The sequence below is a fragment of the Silurus meridionalis genome, chromosome 2 (assembly GCF_014805685.1).
Source record: "Silurus meridionalis isolate SWU-2019-XX chromosome 2, ASM1480568v1, whole genome shotgun sequence".
Classification (NCBI taxonomy): domain Eukaryota; kingdom Metazoa; phylum Chordata; class Actinopteri; order Siluriformes; family Siluridae; genus Silurus; species Silurus meridionalis.
The window spans coordinates 22,574,697-22,596,836 of record NC_060885.1 but is presented as its reverse complement, the minus strand read 5'-3'; the positions used below and the strand labels follow the sequence as shown (position 1 = coordinate 22,596,836).

General features: G+C 39.9%; 1 protein-coding gene across 2 annotated transcripts in view; it reads right to left on the bottom strand.

Moving 5' to 3' along the window:
• camkmt (calmodulin-lysine N-methyltransferase) overlaps positions 1-22,140 on the bottom strand; it is a 101,286-nt gene that overhangs the window by 15,778 nt on the left and 63,368 nt on the right. Inside the window, exons 1-4 of one of the 2 annotated variants that reach the window (XM_046864996.1) lie at positions 13,754-14,132; positions 8,750-8,810; positions 4,427-4,481; positions 2,271-2,334 (exon numbers count right to left, since the gene is read on the bottom strand). In XM_046864996.1, the coding sequence (XP_046720952.1) occupies positions 2,271-2,334; positions 4,427-4,481; positions 8,750-8,810; positions 13,754-13,964 (391 nt within the window). In that variant the 5' untranslated portion in view covers positions 13,965-14,132. Of the gene's footprint in view, positions 1-2,270; positions 2,335-4,426; positions 4,482-8,749; positions 8,811-13,753; positions 14,133-22,140 lie in introns of those variants that run through there. The other variant, XM_046864988.1, reaches the window with a different exon arrangement.

The following is a 22,140-nucleotide window of genomic DNA, read 5'->3' as shown; positions in this document are numbered from 1 at the left end:
CTGACCCTGCGCTCTGACCCCAGCTTCCAGATGAGTTGGGATATGCGAAAACTAGAAATTTCCCCACTGTGGGACGAATAAAGGTTAAATTATTAAATTATTATTATTATTATTATGTGTGGGAATTCTGGTTCTGTTTTTCAATGTGTAGCTAAATCCAGATCTGTTTAGACTGTAAAATAGAATATATTTATATTTATTATGTAAAAAGGGGTGGTCTTTAGTTTCGTGGACCTTATCACTATCACCCAGGAAAACCCCAGAAAAGAAATTATAATGACTTTTTTATTTTTATTGATTTATCCATAGAAACAAAAGGCTTTTTTTTTTATTTGTTATGGAGCTTAGGAGAAAACAGTGTTAGGCTACTGGAGCTGCTCACTGCAAAAAAAAAAAAAAAAAAAAAAAAACATTTCCAATTCGTATGCAAAATAAACATGATTATTCCTCCAGCAGGGTTGCCAGATTCAGTGCGTCACTGCAGAAATACCTCCTTTTTTTTTTTAATGAAAAATCAAGAAACAGAAAACTGAAAGCTTTACAGACTTTCATAGATTTTTCATTTTATATTTTCTGGCCTTATTAGTAATTGTTTTTCAATAAATAGACAAAAAATCAAAACAAAATTACTTTAGTTGTATTTATTACCGTGAACTAATCGCTAATGTTTAACGGACATATCTCAATATTAGTATTATTGTTTGCCCGTAGCTGAAAACTGTGTGTTGATGGACTGTTCAGAACCCAGGAGTGACACAGTACCATGACTGTACTTTGCGCACACCACTGTGACAATAGATGGATCAGTAACAGTATGTCTACAAATAAGTGTATTGTCAGTCGGTCTAGCTTTTAGCACTATATCTAATAGACATTTCATTTAATGTAAGTTTCTAAAGACTTGTCTCATTAAATAAAAATATCTCACTTTGACACTGTTTGGTTTGGTGCAGGAATCACATCACCAGCCTATTATGCGCTGAAAGAGACTGCTATCTGAACCGTTTGGCTCCCTTCAATTTCTCGGGAAGAAAAAAAGAAAAAAACCTTTAGAACATACACAGGAGAATGTTATTTTTATGCTCCAGGGACAAGCGGCGTTGTTCTGGCTCCAATCATATCATCAGATCTATCAGTGCTCTATTATGGCAGAAACATCTCCTGCACAAAGCGCTGCCAATTAATGTTCTATCAACCCACCGGCAGCCTTTTCACTCTCTATAAGAGGAAATGGCTTAGGCATGGGCTCTGACGGTTGCAAGCATGTCTTTTCTGATTATCCATCTCAGCACCCTTCCCCTCCATTTGGACTCCTTTTCTTTTAAACAAATCTCTCCTCTCAATGGAGAATTGTGTGCGATTTCATGTCACTGCTATTGTTTGCCAAGCGAAGAGATTCAATAAAGACCCACTGTCATCACAGCATTGGCTTTTGTACTAACGAACACTGTAATTTTGACGTATTTGCCGTCGTCTTGGTTGCTGCTGGGGCTCTTTTTTTTTGTTGTTTTTGTTTTTTTGTGGACCATGCGCCAGTGGGAGGAAGAATGATGGAAGAGGAGGATGAGAAGTAGGAAGAAATTTTCTGTTAAGTTAATTTTCTGACTTAAGAGACAAGCAGGACTGTCACAGTGATGACTGGCAAAGCAAAAGAATCATAATTTCAGTGTGCTGTGACACCATTGTTAAGAAGAAGCATCGAAGAAATGAGTGGATTAGCGCAGCTCTTTTGTCTGAGCCGTCATTTGGCTAAGCAATAGTGTAAAAAAAAGATAATTGCTTATAAATTCAATGTAAACAACAGGAAAATAAATCGTTGCTTTTAACAGCACAAACAAATCTTTTTATTGCTTCTTCTTTAACTAGGGGTTTGTTTGTTTGAAGAATATTGAACAATTACCAATATTGGGGTCCATGCAGAAAGCAGGATCCGTTAGTGTGCACAGATATCATCGAAGCACCAGCGTGAGCATTTCAAGTATTCTAAGAGAATGTTCATTTTTGGAAACGAATAAAGACGGAGCATTGTGAAAAGTAAAATGAGAGGTTAAAGTATGTAAAGGGAGCAGACACTAAACATCTTACTTTTCCCAACCGAGCAAAGTGTGGAAGCCACTCTACACTAAACCACACACGCACACACATTTCGCTCAGTGCGTTCGCATTTCAATAAAACAGGTGCATGATAACAGAAAATTAAAACGTCCGCGCGATCACGCATGCACCCACTCACTCAAATACTCTGAGATTGCTCAGTACGAGGAGGATACTCTCAATGGCCTTCTCATTCCCATCAGATAGCAGCACTTCCTTCACATCAGCACAAACGGCAATCTGAGTGGAGGGGAAAAAAATACAGAGAGAGAGAGAGATGAAAACCAAAGAATTGAAACACAACAAAACACAAAACAACCCCCCCCCTTATACATACAGATACAAACCCATTGGAATTCTAAAATCAGCCTCGCTACACTGACTACGCTTTCTCTCTCTCTCTCTCTCTCTCTCTTTCTCTCCCCATCTCCGCTCAGCCCTCCTCTTCTGTCTCTTGGCCCGTTTTTTCATTTTACGTCTGCATTATTTTAATCATTCAATCAAATCAGTCAATACTTTTATCATTCCCCGTGGCTGGGAGCCCTCTATCTTGCTATCACTCTGTTGGGTAATTGCATTGTGACAGGAGATGATGGCGAGCACAGAGCCTTTCATTTGCAGCGTGGTGTTTATCAGGCGGGGCCATCGCGCTCCACTGTCACTCCGTACTCGGCTTGCCAGGCCTGCCTGATGCCCTTCATATAACTTTGCACTGTGCTGCCTCTGCTTTTGTTCCTGCACTCTTTCCCCTTTCTTTGTTACTGTGCATTCTTTTTTTTTTATCCATAATGTATTTTCATTCCACTGGACGTCTTTATCAGAAGGGTGTGTGTCGCTTAGAAATGGAAAAGGAATCGTGTCCAGGGCGCATCAGGTGGATTTGAGTGTGTGTTTGTGATTTTTTACTGTAAAATTTCTTGGGACATCAATACAAATCTTGATGCTATAAAAGCGGTTTTATGTGCATTTAAGTGAGTTTTGAGAGAGAGAGATATAGAGAGAGACAGAGGTTACACTAGAGAAAGCACAGATCCTTCAAATGCCAGAAAAAGGTCATGTTATAGACTGCGCAACAAGCAGAGTTCTACTAGCATGCACTTTCAGTGTGGCCTTCACCATAAATGTAAACTAGGCAACACAAGAGAGCACAAAACTACTGCAGCCATCTGTTTTGGCCATCTATACCGAAGTACCGATTTACTTTTATTCAATGCACCGAATGCTGTACTACCATACTGTACTTGTATTCTGTACTTGTATTCAAAATCGTTGCATTTTGAATAAAAGTACAAATAAAATTGCCATTTGTATTGCGATGCATTTTTTAAAATATATACTGTATATATTTGCATTGGTAAAAAATATTTATTTATATATATTAATTAGTAGATAAACTGTACTTTAATTATTTAGAAAGTGACCAAAATTTGATATGTAGATTGATTTCTCCTCACTAAATTGTTACTAAAGCGCGAGACCGAGAGTCATATAGAATACAGATTAACATGGCAGAGTAAGAGCTGGTCTTCCTGGAGACAGAACAGGAAAAAAACATCTGGTTTTATTCAATCTTTTTTCTTTTTAACTACAAAAGGCCTGATTGTGAAAGGGGTCATGTGCTAGAAGTCAGAAGGCACTTAAGTAAAATGATGATTTGCTATCTGTAGCATATGTAGCATCATTGCATCGCATTACACTGAATCGCATTGTGTTGAATCAAATTCAAATCGCATCGCATTGCATCGTAATAGGTGTGAATTGTATCATATCGCATTGGTAGCGGCTTCATATGTATCTTTAATGTATCATGTTGTTGGCTATGGATCGAGATACAAATAGTATCACCACAGTTATGGAGATGCACATCCCTAACAGAGGCCCAAAGGCTCTGAACCAGCAACATGAGGTACAGTATAAGAAGGAAGAACAGGACATAGAGGAATAAAGTCTTTCCAGTGATGCTGCATAACAAAAAGGTATCAGGTAGACAAAACTAAAGGAAAGATCGATCAGCTCTTTGATATCTCTAGAGAAGCATCCATAGGCAACAACCCACCCTCGAGCGTATTCGTGTGTGGTTATGCATATGCATGTGCGTGTGCATGCTTGTGTGTAAGAATGCTCATGTGGAGTCAGCCCATCGCTCTGCGCTTGCTGAGGCGGAAATGCCAGTGTGTTTGAACTCATTTCACAATGCTTACAATGTGCCTGTGTTTGGGTATCCATGCTGAAATCGTCCATTTGACTGTGATTGGGTTGTGTGTGTGTGTGTGTGTGTGTGTGCATGAGTGTGTGTGAGCATGTGTGTGAGTATCACACATCTTTGACTTACCATGAGCCCAGCAAGACATGTCATCCCTCCACCTAATTCACACACAGAGGAACCCCTGTATAAGAGATACAGCAGACAGTAGCAGAGTGGTGAAGATAAAGAAAGAGAGAAAAAGGAGAAAGAGGGAGGAAGAGAAAGAATCAGAAATCTGTGAATATTAAGCATTTAGAATAACTCTAAATAATGGTGCAATAACTCCCTGTAGGGGGGTGGCATTGAAAGGAATGCAATTCTGCGCTCATTGATTTCACCTCTTTCCTCTCTCTCTCTCTCTCTCTCTCTCTCTCTCTCTCTCTCTCTCTCTCTCACTCAGGAACTAGTCGTAATTAATTAATGTTGCATATGATCAAATTTGAACGTTAATGAAGCATATGCGATATCCAGCATTAACTTCCGTATTTACGGTATCGGTTCCATATTTGCTCTTTCTCTGTGATAAAAGGTCTGGTTTTAACCAAACATATCTTGCAGTTCAAGAATTGAAATTGTAAATACTAACAGTAATATTATAAATAATGACATTATGGATTTGCCATATAATATGTAAAATAATGTTATGAGTGCTTCAGGAGTTCAGTCTAAAACATGCTCTTTAATGTTTGTGGTGTTTTCCACATGAATTTAGATTCAGATTCAGACAATTACTCCATTGGCTGTAAATGATATGCACATAAAGTAAGTCAGGTGTATTGTCTGGATATTATATGCAATATCTCACAAAAGTGAGTACTGTATACCCCTTTACATATCAGCAAGCATTTTAGTAGATTGTCTCAAGGGACAATACTATAGAAATTGATATTTCTATATGGATATATTTTAGTGTAGTCATTGAGCAGATTGTATCAACATACAGCCATTATTGGAAAAATAACTGCCAACAAAAGTGAGTAGACCCTAAGTGATAACAGCTGTCATGTAACCATGCAAAGCCACATGTCCTACAGTATTTATCATATTCGTGTTTTTGTCTGCCTGACAGGACCATACAAATTTGTGTATCTTGTATTAGTTAAAATGTGGTGCTTTGAGTTCAATTCTCTCCTACTGACCACTGGATGTTCAACATGAAACCTAATAGCAAAGAACTCTGAGATTTGAGAATTAGAATTGTTGCTCTCCACAAAAATAGCAGAGGCTTTAAGAAGATCAGTAACACCCTGAAACTGAGTTACAGTACAGTTGCCAGAGTCATACAGAGGTTTTTCCAGACAAGTTCCACTCGGAACAGACCTCGCAAGGGTCGATAAAAGGAGTTGAATCCTCGTGCTGTGCACCAGGTGCAGAAGCTGGCTTCAAAAAACAGACTCATGAGTGCTGCCAGCATTGCTTTAGAGGTTGCAGAAGTGGAAGGTCTGCTTGTTAATGCTCAGACTATACACCGTACACTGCAACAAGTCAGTTTGCATGGCTGTCCCAGAAGGAAGCCTCTTCTGAAGCTTGTTAACAATTAAAGCCCACAAACATTTTGCTGAAGACAATTTGAGCATGAGCATGAATTACTGGAACCATAAGAGAAGATAAACCTGTTTGGCTCAGATGGTGTCCAGCATGTATGGCGATGCCCTGCTGAGAAATATACAAAGAGAATTTTCTTTTGTCTACAGTCAAGCATGGTGGTGGTAGCATCATGGTCTGGGGCTGCATGAGTGCTGCTGGTACTGGCAGCTGCGGTTCATTGAGAGAAACATGGAGTCCATTATGTATTGTGACAATCTGAAGTAGAACATGATGCCCTCCCTTCAGAAACTGGGCCAACGGCAATTTCCCAACATAAAAACGACCCCAAACACACCGCCAAGATGACAACTGCCTTGCTGAAAGTGAAGGTGATGGAGTGGCCAAGTATGTCTCCATACCTGAACCCTATTGAGCACCTGTGGGGCATCTTCAAGTGGAAGGTGTAGAAGCACCATGTGTCCAACATACAGCAGCTCCATGATGTTTTTATGGAAAAAGATCCTAACAACAACCTGTGCAGCTCTGGTGAGTTCCATCCCAAGAAGGATTAAGGCAGTGCTGGATAACAATGGTGCTCACACAAAATACTGACACTTTGGATACAGTTTTGACATGTTCAATTGGGTGTACTCACTTTTGTTGTCAGTTATTTTGACAATAATGGCTGTATGTTGAGTTATTTTTAGAGGACAGTAAATCTGTACTGCTATACAATCTGCACATTGACTACTCTAAAATATATCCAAGTTTCATTTCTATAGTATTGTCCCTTGAGAAGATCGACTAAAATGGTTGCTAAATTATGAAGGGTATACTCACTTTTATGAGATACTGTACACTATATAGACAAAAGGTGGTGGATACCTGACCATAAGATTCGTAAGTGCTTTTTGAACATAGCAATTTGCCACAATAATAACCTACACTCTTCTGGGAAGAAGTTCCACTTGATTTTAGAGAGTGCTTGTGGAGATTTGTGCCCATTCAGCTACAAGGGTGTTAGTAAAATCAGGTATTGATGTAGGTGAGGTGAGGAGGCCTGGGGTGAAGTAATTGTTCAAATTCATTTTAAAGGTATTAATAGATGTGAGATAAGAGCTCTATAGCAGGCCACTCAAGATCTTCTACTACAACTAATGCGAAACATAACTTCATGGACTTCACTATGTGCACAGGGGCTTTGTCAGGCTATATCAGTTTTCGTTCTCCTAGTGTAAGTGAAAGGAAAATCAATGCTACGCATCCGAAGCCATCCTATACAATTTCTAGAGCCAAAACATGGAAAAAGTCATGCGATTTAAAACATTTGTACATACTGTACATCTTTGCCATGTGGTCAGTTATAATTTTCAAGTTTTGGACAGAGAACAGACCTCATGTCTTTACTGACTCTTCAAATTCTGTATGTTTCTTATAGCTGTATGTTTCTTTTAGGGACACATCAAGAATTGTTGTGGTAGCTCAGTGGTTGAGGCTCTGGGTTACTGATTGGAAGGTCGGGGGTTCAAGCCCCTGTATCGCCCAGCTTCTACTCTTGGGGCCCTTAAGCAAGGCCCTTAACCCTATGTTCTTTGACCAGAGGTGCTGTATAGATCGCTGGAATATGTGACAAGCATAAAGCACCTTCCTTTCGTTTCCTTTTTTCTGCTTTGGCACCGAGGTGGTGGAATGAACTTCCCCTGGAAGTCAACGGGTGAAGTCCTGAAATACTTGAACTAGCAGTTATTTTCCCTTTTCCCTGTTTGTTTAAAAAAAAGTGCTATAATTCCTCCCAACAGAGTTTTGAGTTAATGGTATCCTAAGTTTGCAACCTAGTAAACCAGTGTTGATTTATTAATTGATAGAGACTTCAAAGCACCTTTGTCTGCTAATGCTGTAAATGTACTAGCGACTCTTAAATTTTTAAAACGCGTGACGCGCAAGGCCTGTTCCCTGCACATTTTTATCCAAAGCATCAATATTATCAACGTCAATTACGATGCATTTTGTATGTAGCCTATTTGAGCTTTACACTGCTGTACCTGCGCGCATACTTGCGAGCTCGGAGTGACAGTCAGGCTGCGGCGCGCGTCTCTCTTGTCTCCAGTGTGTAATATATAAACTTGCACAGACGCAGAGGCTGAAAAGAGGATAAAAGGCTGATTGTTGCAAGGAGTGCAATTAAAAATTTTATGTGCACAAAGCTGCTTGTATGAGCTGCACAAGGGACAAAGAGCCAGTGACAGGTAGCTATTTGGCTGTACAGTGGGCTAGTGGAGAGACAGAGGCACAAACCGCAGCAAGCGAGCAGAGAAATGGAAGCATACGTTAACTTTTTTGTTGTTGTTATATCTTTCTCTTTCGATCTATTGCGCTCTAATAATGAACTCCGTATTTGTACAGGGACCCATAAAGAAAAGCTCCACCAGGTAGCGCTAAGATGAAAGACCTGGCGACACACACACACCAGGCCACACACACACACACGGTATGAAATGGGGGTGGGAAAAAAGTAAAAGAGCAGCCGATGTATCAATTGAGTTTTTACATGGTATCACAAGCTTCTGCCTTAAGAGCTCAAACACACAGACACACTCAAACACACACACCAAGCTCTAAGGGCTCAGCACCCTGCGCTGTATGCCCAGTTGACCTTCAGCTTGTGGCTGGGTGATCGATAAGCCTCTCTTCCCCTCCTCTGCCTCTTGAATGTAAAAACAGGAAATCAAAGGCTCGTGTACCGCCTTGAGTGCAAATCAAAAAGTGCCCCTTGCATCTCTGTCAAATGGCCTGAGCAAGAGGGGAGGGTGCAGGGGGACTGGGGAGGGGGTTGGAGTGTGGAGGGGTGGAGAGAAGAAAGCGAGTGGGAAAGGGGAGACTCACATAAACATATGACGATTCTTCAGACAGTAGTAGGTCATCACCTCTTCGGAGGGCCAAACACCTGAAAAAGAAAAGATAAAAACGAGAAACAGAAACGGGTCAGAGTCAAAAAAAAAAATACAGTTTTCAGGCTATTGGATAAACATAAAACGAAGCACAATTTCAGTGCGGGGGGGTTTGAGTGTTGGTCAGTATCTGGTCAGTATCTATGATTGGAGGATGTAGAACAAAAGAATCAGCAGCTGTCTCAGATATCTGATATGATGTCAGTTCGCAAACATCCTTCTTCCTGGTAAGGTCTGCGATGCAAAACAAAATTCTGCAAATCATTTTGATGCTTTTATAACAAAATATCTGCCCTATTGCTCTTTCCTTTAAACATCTCTGTTCTACAGAAACTGCTCATCTGCAATCCGGCTACACGGTGCTCTGTCTATCTGGGGGTTTTTTCCGCACCTTTGAAACACACACACAGTACATTCTGGCTACTTAGAGCTGTGTAAGCTGCACACAGAAAGAATGGGGGGTCCAGCAGGCGATAATCAGAAGGAGCAGGTTGGCGGGCTTATCACCTATTGTCAGCCCCTGCTTCTTCAGCTAGCTCTGACAACTGCTAACCCCACTATTCTCCTCTCTCTCTCTCTCTCTCTCTCTCTCTCACACGCACACACAGATACACACACATTTCTGGCAGTAGAAGAGATAAACGCTCATTTCAATAAGCTATGGCACTAGAGTCGATTGTTGTGTGTTTTGGGACATTCTCGAGTTTATCCACTTCTCTATGGACATATCAGAGTCGTAGAGTTTCTCTCATCACACACACAATTTTGTGTGCTGTGTTTTCAGCATGCATCTCTACACAAACTAAAAACTTGTGTATTTGTGTTGATAACACCTATGCAAGTGTGAGAGTAAAACAGAGGCTCCGTGTGGGGATATCTGTGTGTGCGAGTGCACGTTAAAAGAGAGAGTGTGTTAGAGGGAGAGAGTCGATATAATAAGCAGCTTATGACCTGCCTTTCACAGAGGCCTGTTAACGCCTGTCTCTCTCAACCTCTCTGCAGCGTCAACCTGAGATTAACTCACCCAAGCACGATTTAATAATGCTTATTGATAAAACGTCAACATATGCCTCTGCCATTAAAAAGGCAGCCTCCTGCTTGCTATTCTCCACACATTCCTCTGCCTGATCAGCTGTATGACATATTGAGAGGCCGCTGCAGGATTTATCAGGAACCGGGGGAAGACAAACGCACGTCTGTGACATTTAGAGGTCGTAAAACTTAGTCTTTGCAACTATGAGGTAATGGAAGAAGAACGTCGTTCATTGGTCATATTAGGTGCCGTTTTTGGGAATTTTTTTTGACGCTGGAACTCTGTCCAGTGTCCACAGTGTCCATTTATCGCGGTTTTCCGTTTACGTAAACGGGGGATTACTGTATACGTTTGTTCCTTATAATTGTATAATTGTTTCCTAATGAACGAGCCAGTGGAGATTGTTTTGAGGAAAAACGTTCTGAGATGGCATGAGGAAGAAACCTTGAGAGTAACCAGACTGAAAAGGGAACGTTCTTTATTACTGAATGTCCATTCATTACAGTTCTATCAGGGTTGAGATGTGCACTAAAAAGCAATTAAATGCAACATGTTGCCCTGAGCCTTTATAGTAAACTGTTGATATTAATTACAGTCCAGATTCACCCGCAAAAATCTTTAGGCTGTTGGTGTAGAACCATCCACAGCTGCAGAGAGTGGTCTGCCATGTCAAAGTCCTTTGCCTAAAAGTATTTAAGTTCTTAAGAATCCTAAATACTCATAACAGTTTATCAGTAATGAGAACACAAATCTAATGGCTAAGCCACCAAACAGGAAGTGACTTTTACCACAAAACTGATACTTTGCAACAACTCTCTTGCCAACGCCACCTCCTGGTCAAAAGCTACCATAACGTAATACAAACTGCCATTATTGCTGCACTTTCTACAAATTCTGTCCAGTCATTACCTAATTTTGGACCATGCTGCCATCCTGATGCCTATTTGTTCAGAGACCTTTCTTATTACAGTCAGAGAATTCCAACATTGCCATAATCGCTTTGCCTCGTACCTCGCCATGTCATGCAGCATGTCCAATGTATGTCTCACTAAGTCAGCTTGGGTTCCGAATTGTTCATTCTTTTATATTATGTTAACACCATTTGTAACATGGATTAATGTTGTGCCAATGGCAATGTAATTTCATCGCAAGGATTAAAATGTGTCTGCATCAATGTGTGTGTGTGTGTGTGTGTGTGTGTGTGTGTGTGTGTGTGTGTTCATGTGATGCTGGAGCAAAGAGATGGGATGCACTTGAGGAAATGAGGAGCTCATGAGGTGATAGCAGCTTAAGTCTCTTTCTTGTGGATAATGCAATCACTTCTCACCTTCAATTACCAGATGAGAAATGGACCTGTCTCACCCTTTTTCCTCTATCCTACTATCCCTCTATCCCCAATCTATACCTCTTTTATCCCATTTTATCTATCTTTTTCTCTCCTGGAACAGCTATCTACCCCATTGTTTATCAATTCTGAGAAAGAAAGAAAAAAAAACACACACACACACGCTACACACACATGAGCATGGAGCTAAAGCTGGTCAGTTATACAATAGACATATAGTACTTTACTTTTAATCTGCTCACAAAACCTTTTCCTTGTTATACTTTTGTACATGGAAAAAAATATATAAACCATCAACTCCTTCCATAAACACTAATATTACAGTAATGTAATTGTGTTACATTAACACAATCAACAAACACCACTATATTGCAACCGTGCACCTTAGACTTATTCGGGAAAATGATCATTGCACCACTTCACTTACCTTATAATTTGTCCTATAAATTAATGTCTTTGCATTTATTTATCATTTTACTAGTTTTTCATACTTTTATATCACCAGCACAGCATGACGATTTAATTGTACTTGCAACCCATGGTACTTAAAGATGATTCTGATATATTATACATTGTCCTATCCTTATGGATTTCAATTTAAATACAATTAAATAAATCCACTCTTACATCAAGGTAATCATTGTATAATACCATAAAGTTAATGTCTAATCAATTTAAACATCTGATTTAATTTTAAGACTATATTTTATATATATACACACACACACACACACACACATACATACACAGCCGATAAAATAATTATTGAACACGTCACCATATTTCCCAGTAAATATATTTCTTAAGGTGCTAATGACATGAAATGTTCACCAGTTGTTGGAACAAACCCCTGCAATCCAACCATGCATATATCACATGCATATATGCAATAAATAAAACCATAGATGTCCATAAATTAAGTTTGTGTAATAATGTGAAATGACACAGGAAAAAAGTATTGAACACACTTACTGGAATGTATTTAATACTTCATACAAAAGCCTTTGTCGATAATGACAGCTGTAGGAGGTTCAGTGGGCCTCTTTTATGAACTCGGATCTTTAGTTTGTTCCATAGATTTTCAATTGAATTCAAGTCAGGTGATTGGCTGGGCAATTCTTGCAGCTTTATTTTCTTTCTCTAAAACCTATTGAGAGTTTCCTTGGCTGTGTTTGGGATCATTGTCTTGCTGAAATGTTAAAAAACCCTGGTTTTATCTTCATTCTGGTAGATGGAAGCAGATCAAGTCTCTGTACATTTTTCCATTCATTCTCCCTTCAATTCGATGAAGTTTGCCAGTTCTGTATGCTGAAAAACAGCCCCACACCATGATGTTTCCACCTTCAAACACCACTGTTGGTATGGTGTATTTGGGGTGACGTGCAGTGCCATTTGTCCTCCAAACATGGTGTGTATTATGACATCCAAAGAGCTCAATTTCAGTCTCATCTGACCAGACTATTTTCTCCCAGTATTTTACAGGCTTGTCCAAATGTTGTGCAGCAAACTTTAAACGAGCTTCAACATGCTTTTTTCTTCAGCAAAGGAGTCTTGCATTGTGAGCATGCACACAGGTAATGGCGGTTGAGTGCATTACTTATCTTTAAAACAACAAGCTTTCTGAAGCTTTCCACGAGTGGTCCTTGGCTCTTGTGATAATATCTTGTGACAACTCTTCTGACAATTCTTTTCACTCCTCTGTCAGACATCTTGCGAGGAGCACATGGACGTGGCCGGTAGAAGAGATTATGGCCCAAACAGTGCTCACTGAAACATTCAGAAGTTTTGAAATCCTTCTGTAACCAATGCCATCGGTATGTTTTGCAACAATTAAGTTGCAAAGGTCTTGAAAGAGCTCTTTGTTTTTACCCATCATAAAATGTTTCTTGTGTGACACCTTTATATGGGCAATCAGTTTGGACTGAACCAGGTGATATTCATTTGCACTGACGAGGCGTTCCATGCCTTACTTCATGTTGTTCAATACTTTTTCCCTGTGTCATTTCATATTATTACACATAACTTAATTCATGGATATCTATGGTTTGGTTTGTATGTGTGGATTGCATGGGTTTTTATCAACATCTGGTAAAAATTTCATGTCAGTTGCACCTAGAAATGTATTTACTGAGGAAAATGGTTGTTACTGAGAAATACGACGTGTTGAATACGTATTTTACCTGCTGTATATAGTGATAATTATAGTAAAAATTCATTTATTCAGCATCCTTCTGGACATCAAGTGACACAAGGGTGTAGAAAAAATTTTCAACAGAGAAATATTTCACAGTCTAGGTATAGCGCATTTTATGTTTAGAGACGTGTACTGAAGTTAACACGTAATCTTCTTTCAGCTATAAGCTGCGTGAACTCCTGACCTGGCGGACTTTCGCAAAGCGTAGCAGCTGGTCAATCCTGACATCAGCACTGGTCCCTGATCACATGAGTTGCTCCACTCCATGCATTCAAACAAACATCACATACAAACATATCATATTAGTATCCCATGATATCATGTAAATATCACCGTTTTTTGCTGTCGTACATGGCGGCGAAACTACCTGAGAGTAAGACGCGATCTGGTAGACACAGAAGAACCGAAGCATGCAGAGAAAAGAAAAGCAAGAGGAACATAAGTGTGCTGCAATACGCTTGTGTGTAGGCTGCCAGGGCGGGCCTCGAGCTTTCTCCAGATGATCTCCACATTAACGCTGGCCTCCGATAATTCTTAAGCCGCCTCCATTTCAGATCCAATAACGGATAAGGGAGCATTTCAGCATGATCAACTGCCAATCTGTTCCCTCACACCGCTACTTTACTCCCACTCGGGATTACCGGACGCACACTCACAGCCACAAATGCGTACAATCTTCAGGATAACACAAGCTACCGCAAGGTGCCTCTGAGAATACACACACACACATATACACACACGCACAGCAGCATGTGAGTGCAGCATGACATCCTAGTGGCCTCTGCCTCCAAAAAAAAAACTTACCTCATGGACATTTTCTCAAAATGTCTCTCACGGACACAAACACACAACAAAAAGACTTGCCTGAAGCTTCGGACCAGAATAACACAGAACGGGAGGGAGAAGGAAAAAGCTTGCCACCCGGCCCATCTATGCACACAAGTGTGTTTTTTAAAGCAGCGGTCTACAACACTGTGGCGAGCCGATAAGGCCTGTCCTCCTCTCTCGGTAAACAATCTTTTTGGCTGAGGGTGCCTGTGTGCAGCCCAGAACGAGTGGAGAAAGCTAGCACTATTGGCACACACCCACGCTGGGAGCAGGCACAAATCTTTGCTCGGCTATTTATCCGCCAGCCTGATAGCTTACTTATCAACCAGCGCAAAAAAATGCAGAATCTCATCCGAGTGGGTGGAGCGGGTTTGACGGCAGGCTAATAGATATATCAGCAGCACGGGCATGAGTCTAAAAGCAGGCCCGGACGAGCATGAGTGTGATGCGACTGATTGATTAGCATAGTCAGAAATGGCGAAGGGTCGTTGACAACCACGGATTACGGGTGCAGTGCAGCAAACTGCAATCGCTCCCTCCTCTCGGAGGCGGAACGAAAGCAGGGGCAGTGCGAAAATTACAGCCTTGTCACCTGGACAGGCTTTATTTGGAGAATGTTAATGTATATAAACAATTAAGGTGTGAGAGGGGAGAGCTATAATAGGAATGAAAAGGGAAAAGTATAGAGGGTGAGGGTTAATGGGAGATGAGAAAAGAGAAGGCTTCAGGCCGGAGCAGAGCTTTTTGGAAACTAGAGGTTCATGAACAGATTCTCGATTTTTTTTAAGATTTTGATTTCTTTTTTTTTTTAAACAGATTCTTGGCCTAAGACAGCAAAGCAAAACCTACAGAATTATGCATATTATAATATTTTAGAAATGTATTTATAGGTTAGCGGTTCAACTTGTCTTCCTTTAGGCCAGAAAAATGACCTACAACAGAATATTACCCTGGAACATGCATACACCTTTACAGTAGCCTGCAGCAGGTACTGTAAGAGCAGGGAACAATACTATTTTATCACCTGGTAATGTGTAAGCACTTACCAGGTAAGTGTGTGTGTGTGTGTGTGTGTGTGTGTGAAGTGCTTCCAGTGGACAGGCAGCCATTTGCCGAACTCTCCTCAGCAACAGTCTACTCTCTTATGACAAGGGTGGGCTACTTCTAAACAGTAACCATGACAACATGCCACAGTGGTACTTTTGGAGGGTAGAAAAATTACCCACGTGTCCTTACTGTTCCCTGTTCAGACTCAAATATTCGCACCACATTCTTTGACAATCAAACATCAGTTTACGGGTTGAGCATAACCTCAATCATTGTGAACTATTGAGTTATAATTATTTATTGATAACCTCTTTCAGTTTCTCGTAAAACTAAGTGACAAAGAGAGAGAGAAAATTGGAGATACACTATAAAAGTTTGTGGACAATAGAGATTTTCGGAATGTAATATAATGCAATGTAAAAGATATAAATGAAGGTAGGTAGGGCTATCATTATTTAACTGGTAATAATAATTGTTTTATATTTTTATCTCAATTTTTGAGATAATTCATTTTATTTATATTATTATCTTATTTTAATCAGATCAGAACACCAGGACCATTTACAAATTCTGCATGGAACGTGGCTGCGACCCTAGAATAGAGATGAACTAAAATGGCATTGAACAAGGAAAATTCGTTGATGATGCACTCATCACTGAGTGTGTGTGTGTATTGTGTATATACACATATTCCACCTGCAAAACTGCATGACTGGCAGATCTTTAAAACCTAATCCATATACAAATTTTAAATATGAATTATAATATAAAGATTTCGCTTTACATTCCTTCTGTGTCATTCGCCCACGAATGACACAGTGAGCACCAAACCAGTAATTATTTTCAATTATACTGATATGACTGACAATTAGAAAAAAAACCTGCTGTTTCGATCACATGTGTGCGAAAATATCTACACATCCTCGTTTGATGAATCCAACTCAATGCATAGAAATGAGCATACACACATGCATGCTTGATAAATGAGGCCCCAGGAATGAGATATTGACAAGCAGACATGGGTGTGATGATCAAGCGTCCAAGCACTTTGGGCCATATAATGTGTATTGCATGCTTTATCCTGCTGTAGCTCTTACGACAGTTTAATTTTGATTCAATGAATAATGAGAAAATATAATATATAATATGCAAAGGTGGAAAGATTAAAACATTTTCTACTCAATTAATTGTAAAAAAAACAAAACTGTTTAATGAAATTTTACTTAAGTACAAGTAAAGTTACTGGTATAAACATCTACTCAAATAAAAGTAAAAACTAGTAAATAGGTAAGTAAATAGTAAGATTTACAGAGTTACTTTTTTTCTACAGAGGAGAAATGACAGATTTTTTAAATTACTTTAAAAAGTAGTACACAAAAAACTACTCAATTACAGTAATGCGAGTTAATGTAATTCATTACTTTCCACCTTTAATAACTTGTTAATTACACTGTTAGCACAAGGAAAACAATGAATGACATTATAATTTTAAATACAATTTACAGTGGGAATCATGCATGGTAGTTTGAAGTAGGTAGATAATGATGTTATATAATATTACAGTTGTGTCACTCGAACTGTTGGTACCGAATACTGGTGCAGAGCCGGGTTTGTAAAAGCAACGGTGGCAGTTGGGTCACAATTAAATGTGATTGGTTGCCCTGGATATAATATACTATACACTATAAAAACTAAACTATTGGGACATCAGACTTTTCCAGTCGTACCGTATGAACATCTACTGTATCTCCAAACTGTTTAAACAAAGTTGGAGGCACACAGTAGAATGAATTTTTCCCCTTCACTCAAACCTGTTCCAGCATGACAATGTCCCTGTGCATAATGCCTGCTTCATGAAGATATGGTTTACATGGAGTGAAAGATCTTGAGTGGCCTGTTATAGAGATCTGACCTCATCCCTATTGAACACCTTTGGAAAGAATTAAAACAACTGAGTGCACCCCAGTTCTCCTCACCTCACCTACATCAGTAACTTTACTAACACCCTTGTAGCTGAATGAGTACAAATCCCCACAAAGTCACTATAAAATGTAATGGAATATCATCCCAGAAGAGTTGGTTATTATAACAGCAAATGGGGACTAAATGTGGAAGCCGGTATTCAAAAAGCACATTCTATTGGGGTTGTGCAGTAGTTCTAAAAGTAAAATATTTTACACTAGTAAGCATACTACTACCACAGATACTAATTATTGTGAGAATTCTGGAACTCTGGGGTCACCAGTCAAAAAAGGCTGAGAACACCTGCTGAAGGGCCTAGTGCAGCACAACCATATGCTGGCTTTAGCTCTCGCTGCAGTCTCTCTCTCTCTCTCTCTCTCTCTCTCTCTCTCTCTCTCACATTGGACAACAAGCGCTGAGCCTGCAGGCTGTGCTTCACGTTGGCGCTTTTCTCTCTAAACGAAGATGAGCGTGCTGATATCTCGGGGCCAGCTCAGGGGGCCTCTATCTAACCCAAAATGATTTTTAGCACGCCGACTCAAGCACTTCCCAGAAGCAATGTCAACCCACTGCCACAGCACAGCCCCCCTCATCCTCCACACACACACACACACACACACACACACATACACACACACAGACACACAGCTCTCTCTGTGGGGAGAGAGAAAAACCGAACAGACAGGAGGAAGTTAAAAAGCTTAGCAGCGAGGGTCAGCTTACGACACAGGGGCTTATCATTTTTCTGTCGCTCCCCCGCCGGCCAAAGAAGGGACTTCTCTCCCCCCCAGGCCCACTCGTCTCTATTCATCGTTCAGGTGAAAAGATTACTACTTCCCTTGCTCTCTCTCTCTCTCTCTCTCTCTCTCTCTCTCTCTCTCTTCTCTGCTCCCTCTCTTTCTTGTACACACACACATACATGCTCTTCCCTCCTTTTCACATCTCAATGCCTTTTAAATGTCACTTATTTTACATGAGGTATATCGCAGAGACGAAGAATCAGGAGCAATCAGAGCCATTATCCCTGTGGGGCAATGGCGGGTCCAGATGCATTACGACACCCTTCCTCTGGCTGGCCACTGCGTCAGCACGCCACTTCTCAGGAAATTAAGTGGTATTATGGGGAAAAGCTGTGGTGTTGAGAACAGCATGGGCAGTGAAGGTAGAGGGTTACTGTCCTCTCTCTCTTTAAAATAAAAGAAAGCATAGGGTTTAAAATAAATATAACACAGGATGAATGTAATATATATATATATATATATATATATATATATATATATATATATATATATATATATATATAAAATCTAAATAATTTGTGTATTTTTGTATCTATTTTTCACTTCTGTAGTCCATCTGCCTCATGACTTAATGTGTATTATATTGTGAGATGCTTTTTTGCTCACCGTGGTTGTAAAGAGTGGTTGCTTGAGTTACCATAGCCATCCTGTCAGCTGATTACACTATGGATGCTCTTTTTTTTTCTCTCATCAACAATACATCCACAGACCTCTCTAGACTGCTGTGTGTGAAAATCCCAGGAGATCAGCAGTTTCCAAATTACACAAACTAGCCTCTCTAACATAAGCGCAAATTTGGAAGAAGCCCTTTCACCAACCCTGCAACTGTCTGCCTATTCCTCTTCCACACATTTTTTCTATTTATTTACAAGTGAACAGACACACCAGCAAAACACCCCATGGCTAGTGAATAAAAACCCATCTGGGTCTCAATTGTGCAAGTATCTTTTTGTTGCTGTTATGCCACCTGTGCTTTTTCACATAATCACAGTTGTGTGTACGTCAGTATGTATAACTCTAATGTAAACAGTCGAAATTGCAGAGTAGTACACAACATTTTACTGTTAAAAAAAAAAAAAAACATGAAAAAAGTGTTTGTTTTTTTTAAGTCATTTGTTCAGCACATTTCCCTTGCACTAACTCACCGAATAAACAGAAATGAAAGAGCGGGATGGGAGTTAGACGTCATGACATGGAAGAACCGTTAGTTCAGTAGTTCTAATATGTTGTTTTTAAATTGTAAATATGAGCAGAATCAAAATGCATTAAAAATGCCAATAGCTGTATATGGCAGAGTTGTGATGGTTCAACTTATGATTTCTTCGATTTTTCGACAGGCAAACATGCACCAGCTGCCACATACGATAGTCGATAGTGTTCTCTTTAATTGGAGGCCACTCTGTGCAGCTTGGGACAGTTTCTCATCAACACCTTGGGTGGTTCCATGAAATTCCCGAGTAATAACACTTAGAGGATGGATTAGACTGTAGGTAATGTCAACATTCTCCTACACTGACTCAGGGCTACTTTTCGCTTCTGATCATCATCACTGCACCCCGCAACATCGTATATCTGCTACAAATGGACATTCGTTGCAACTCAGATGAGAATGGGTTCCCTCTTGAGTCTAGTTCCTCTCAGGGTTTCTTCCTTATGCCATCTCGGGGAGTTTTTTCTTGCCACAGTCGCCACCGGCTTGCTCATCAGGGACAAACTTACTTATAAAGAACATATTTACTTTTAATCACAACATTATTTGAGTAAAGCTGCTTTGAGACAATGTTCATTGTTAAAAGTGCTATACAAATAAAAATGAATTGAATTGGATTAAACATACATATACATATATATATATATATATATATATATATATATATATATATATATATATATATATATATATACTGTATAGTTTATTCCGTACGGTAGTGTAAATTGCTCTGTTTTGCTAAATGATGTCCTGCAATTTGTTAAATTATTAACAAATGACAGTATACTACCCCACACTGATCACCATTCTTTAAGACTGTTGGGTAGCCTTGGCCATGTCTCGACCATATCTTTAAGTTACGATGGTGTCATCGGAATGCATCTCCATTGCAAGTTGGGGATTACCTATATTGGAACAGCTGATTTTTCAACAATATGTGGTTCCTCCCTGTAGTACTACCACAACATTGAGCAAAAATCTCCACAAACACACTCCAAAATCTAGTGGAACATCTTCTAGAAGGAACAAACACTGCCTAAGGATGGCTAAAGATGATTGCAGGGACAGTGATTATTTACTTAGCAATTAACATCTACCCTTATGAAATATTTCTTAGTGTAGCGCACAAAACATAGCCAATGTCATCGAATTAGATCACAAGAAATGTTCATATAAAATGTTCAAATTATTATTATAAATAATACATTTAGAATAAATAATGTAGCAATAACATTAAATTCAAATCCCAGGACCCCTCTGTAGGTTCCTTGTTAATTATTATTGTCGAAAATGTATACAGAAGCGTTCTGGAACAAACATTCTGCTCCATACAAAGACTTAATTCAAGTGAAAGCCCTGGACCAATCTGCAGTTGCAATCACACGACACCTCAGTCTTCTTGGGATGGAAGACAGTGCAAGTAAGAAATAACCCATGTCTTAATAATCCACTTTTTTCCTTTTACTTGATTCTTTTCAGACACAAACACACTTTCAAAGCAGCGCTATTTAAAACGGTATGTCAGACAAATGACGTACGATGCGTCGAAAGGATTAACTGTGAACTGTGCCGAGACCTCCATTTGAGCTAGAGGGCTTTTAGCAGTGTACTGATTTAGTAGCCTCGTCTTCTTGTTAACTCATCTGGCGTCAAATCTAGCACTCGTTTCAGCATGACGCTCAATTAGAGGATCATCACAGCGTACATCTCAAGCACTGGGTTTCAGAAAGCCAAGTACAGAAGGAAATGACGATGCCTTTAGATCGTAACTCTGACCCCCATCCCCATCTCATTTCCTTTAAGACAGTTCTGACATGCTCTCAAGTAATATTCTCAGCAACAAGGGCATGCAAATGAGCCGGACAGTTGCGACGCTGCTGCTGTGCCAATGATATCATGCAGCTTTTATCTACTGACCCCCCTAAAAAAACGCATTCACATTGCTTTGTATGTAAAACTTAACCGAATCCAGGTCCATGGCTCCCTAAATGTAAAGAAGAAAAACGCTTCTAGCGTTTTTGGGAGATGCACCTACATCTCGATTTGTCCACGTTCTTATTAATTTTTTCATTCGATGTGACCCAAATACTTAATTAAGCTGTACAGCCATCAATTATAATAAACCCACTGAATAGCAGCTTAGATACATATATGCACTGTAGTAGTATTTAAAAGCTTGACAGCATGATATCTATAGGCTGGCTACCTTCACAGTTTGATCCCCAAACACTTCCCAGTATTTCTGTATGTCTGAGTGCTGCTTTTCTGTAGCTTGACGCTCCAGAAGGAGCAGCGTGAGACTCGAAGGTCGAAATGAACGTTCTTACATAAGCAATACTGCAAAGGTTTGAGCATAATCCGCATATTTTTTCTTCCCGAGTACAGTTATTTGCTGTTATTTCATCTGATGAAAAGGCTTTTTATTAGCAGCAGGCATAAGAGGAAGAGAGGGCCTTTTTTGGGCTAATGACTGTACTCTGCAAATATGAGGATTATGCTCAAGCCATTGCAGTATTGCTTATTTAAATAAGGTAATTTCCACCTTCGTAAAGCCGCCATGAAGCACAAGGCGTCAGAGCCTTGCTGAGCCTTTCAGCAAGTCGCTCATGCACAGGCTCTGAGGGCACTGCCGGGCAGAACAGGCCCACACACACACACACACACACACACACACACACACACACACACACACACACACACACACACTGCAAAGTTTAACCTCTCCCACTCAAGTCAAGCTATTATTCGGTAGCACGAAAAGACTTATCTCCTACCATCCGAGAATACAATGCAAAGGCTCTTTGGTGCGGAGTCTATTGTAAGCTCTTCGTTCGCTGTTCTCAAAGGAGAAAGCTATTGTATCTCAGTGAGCTATGGGCACAGAGGTGGCAGGAATGTGCAAGAATG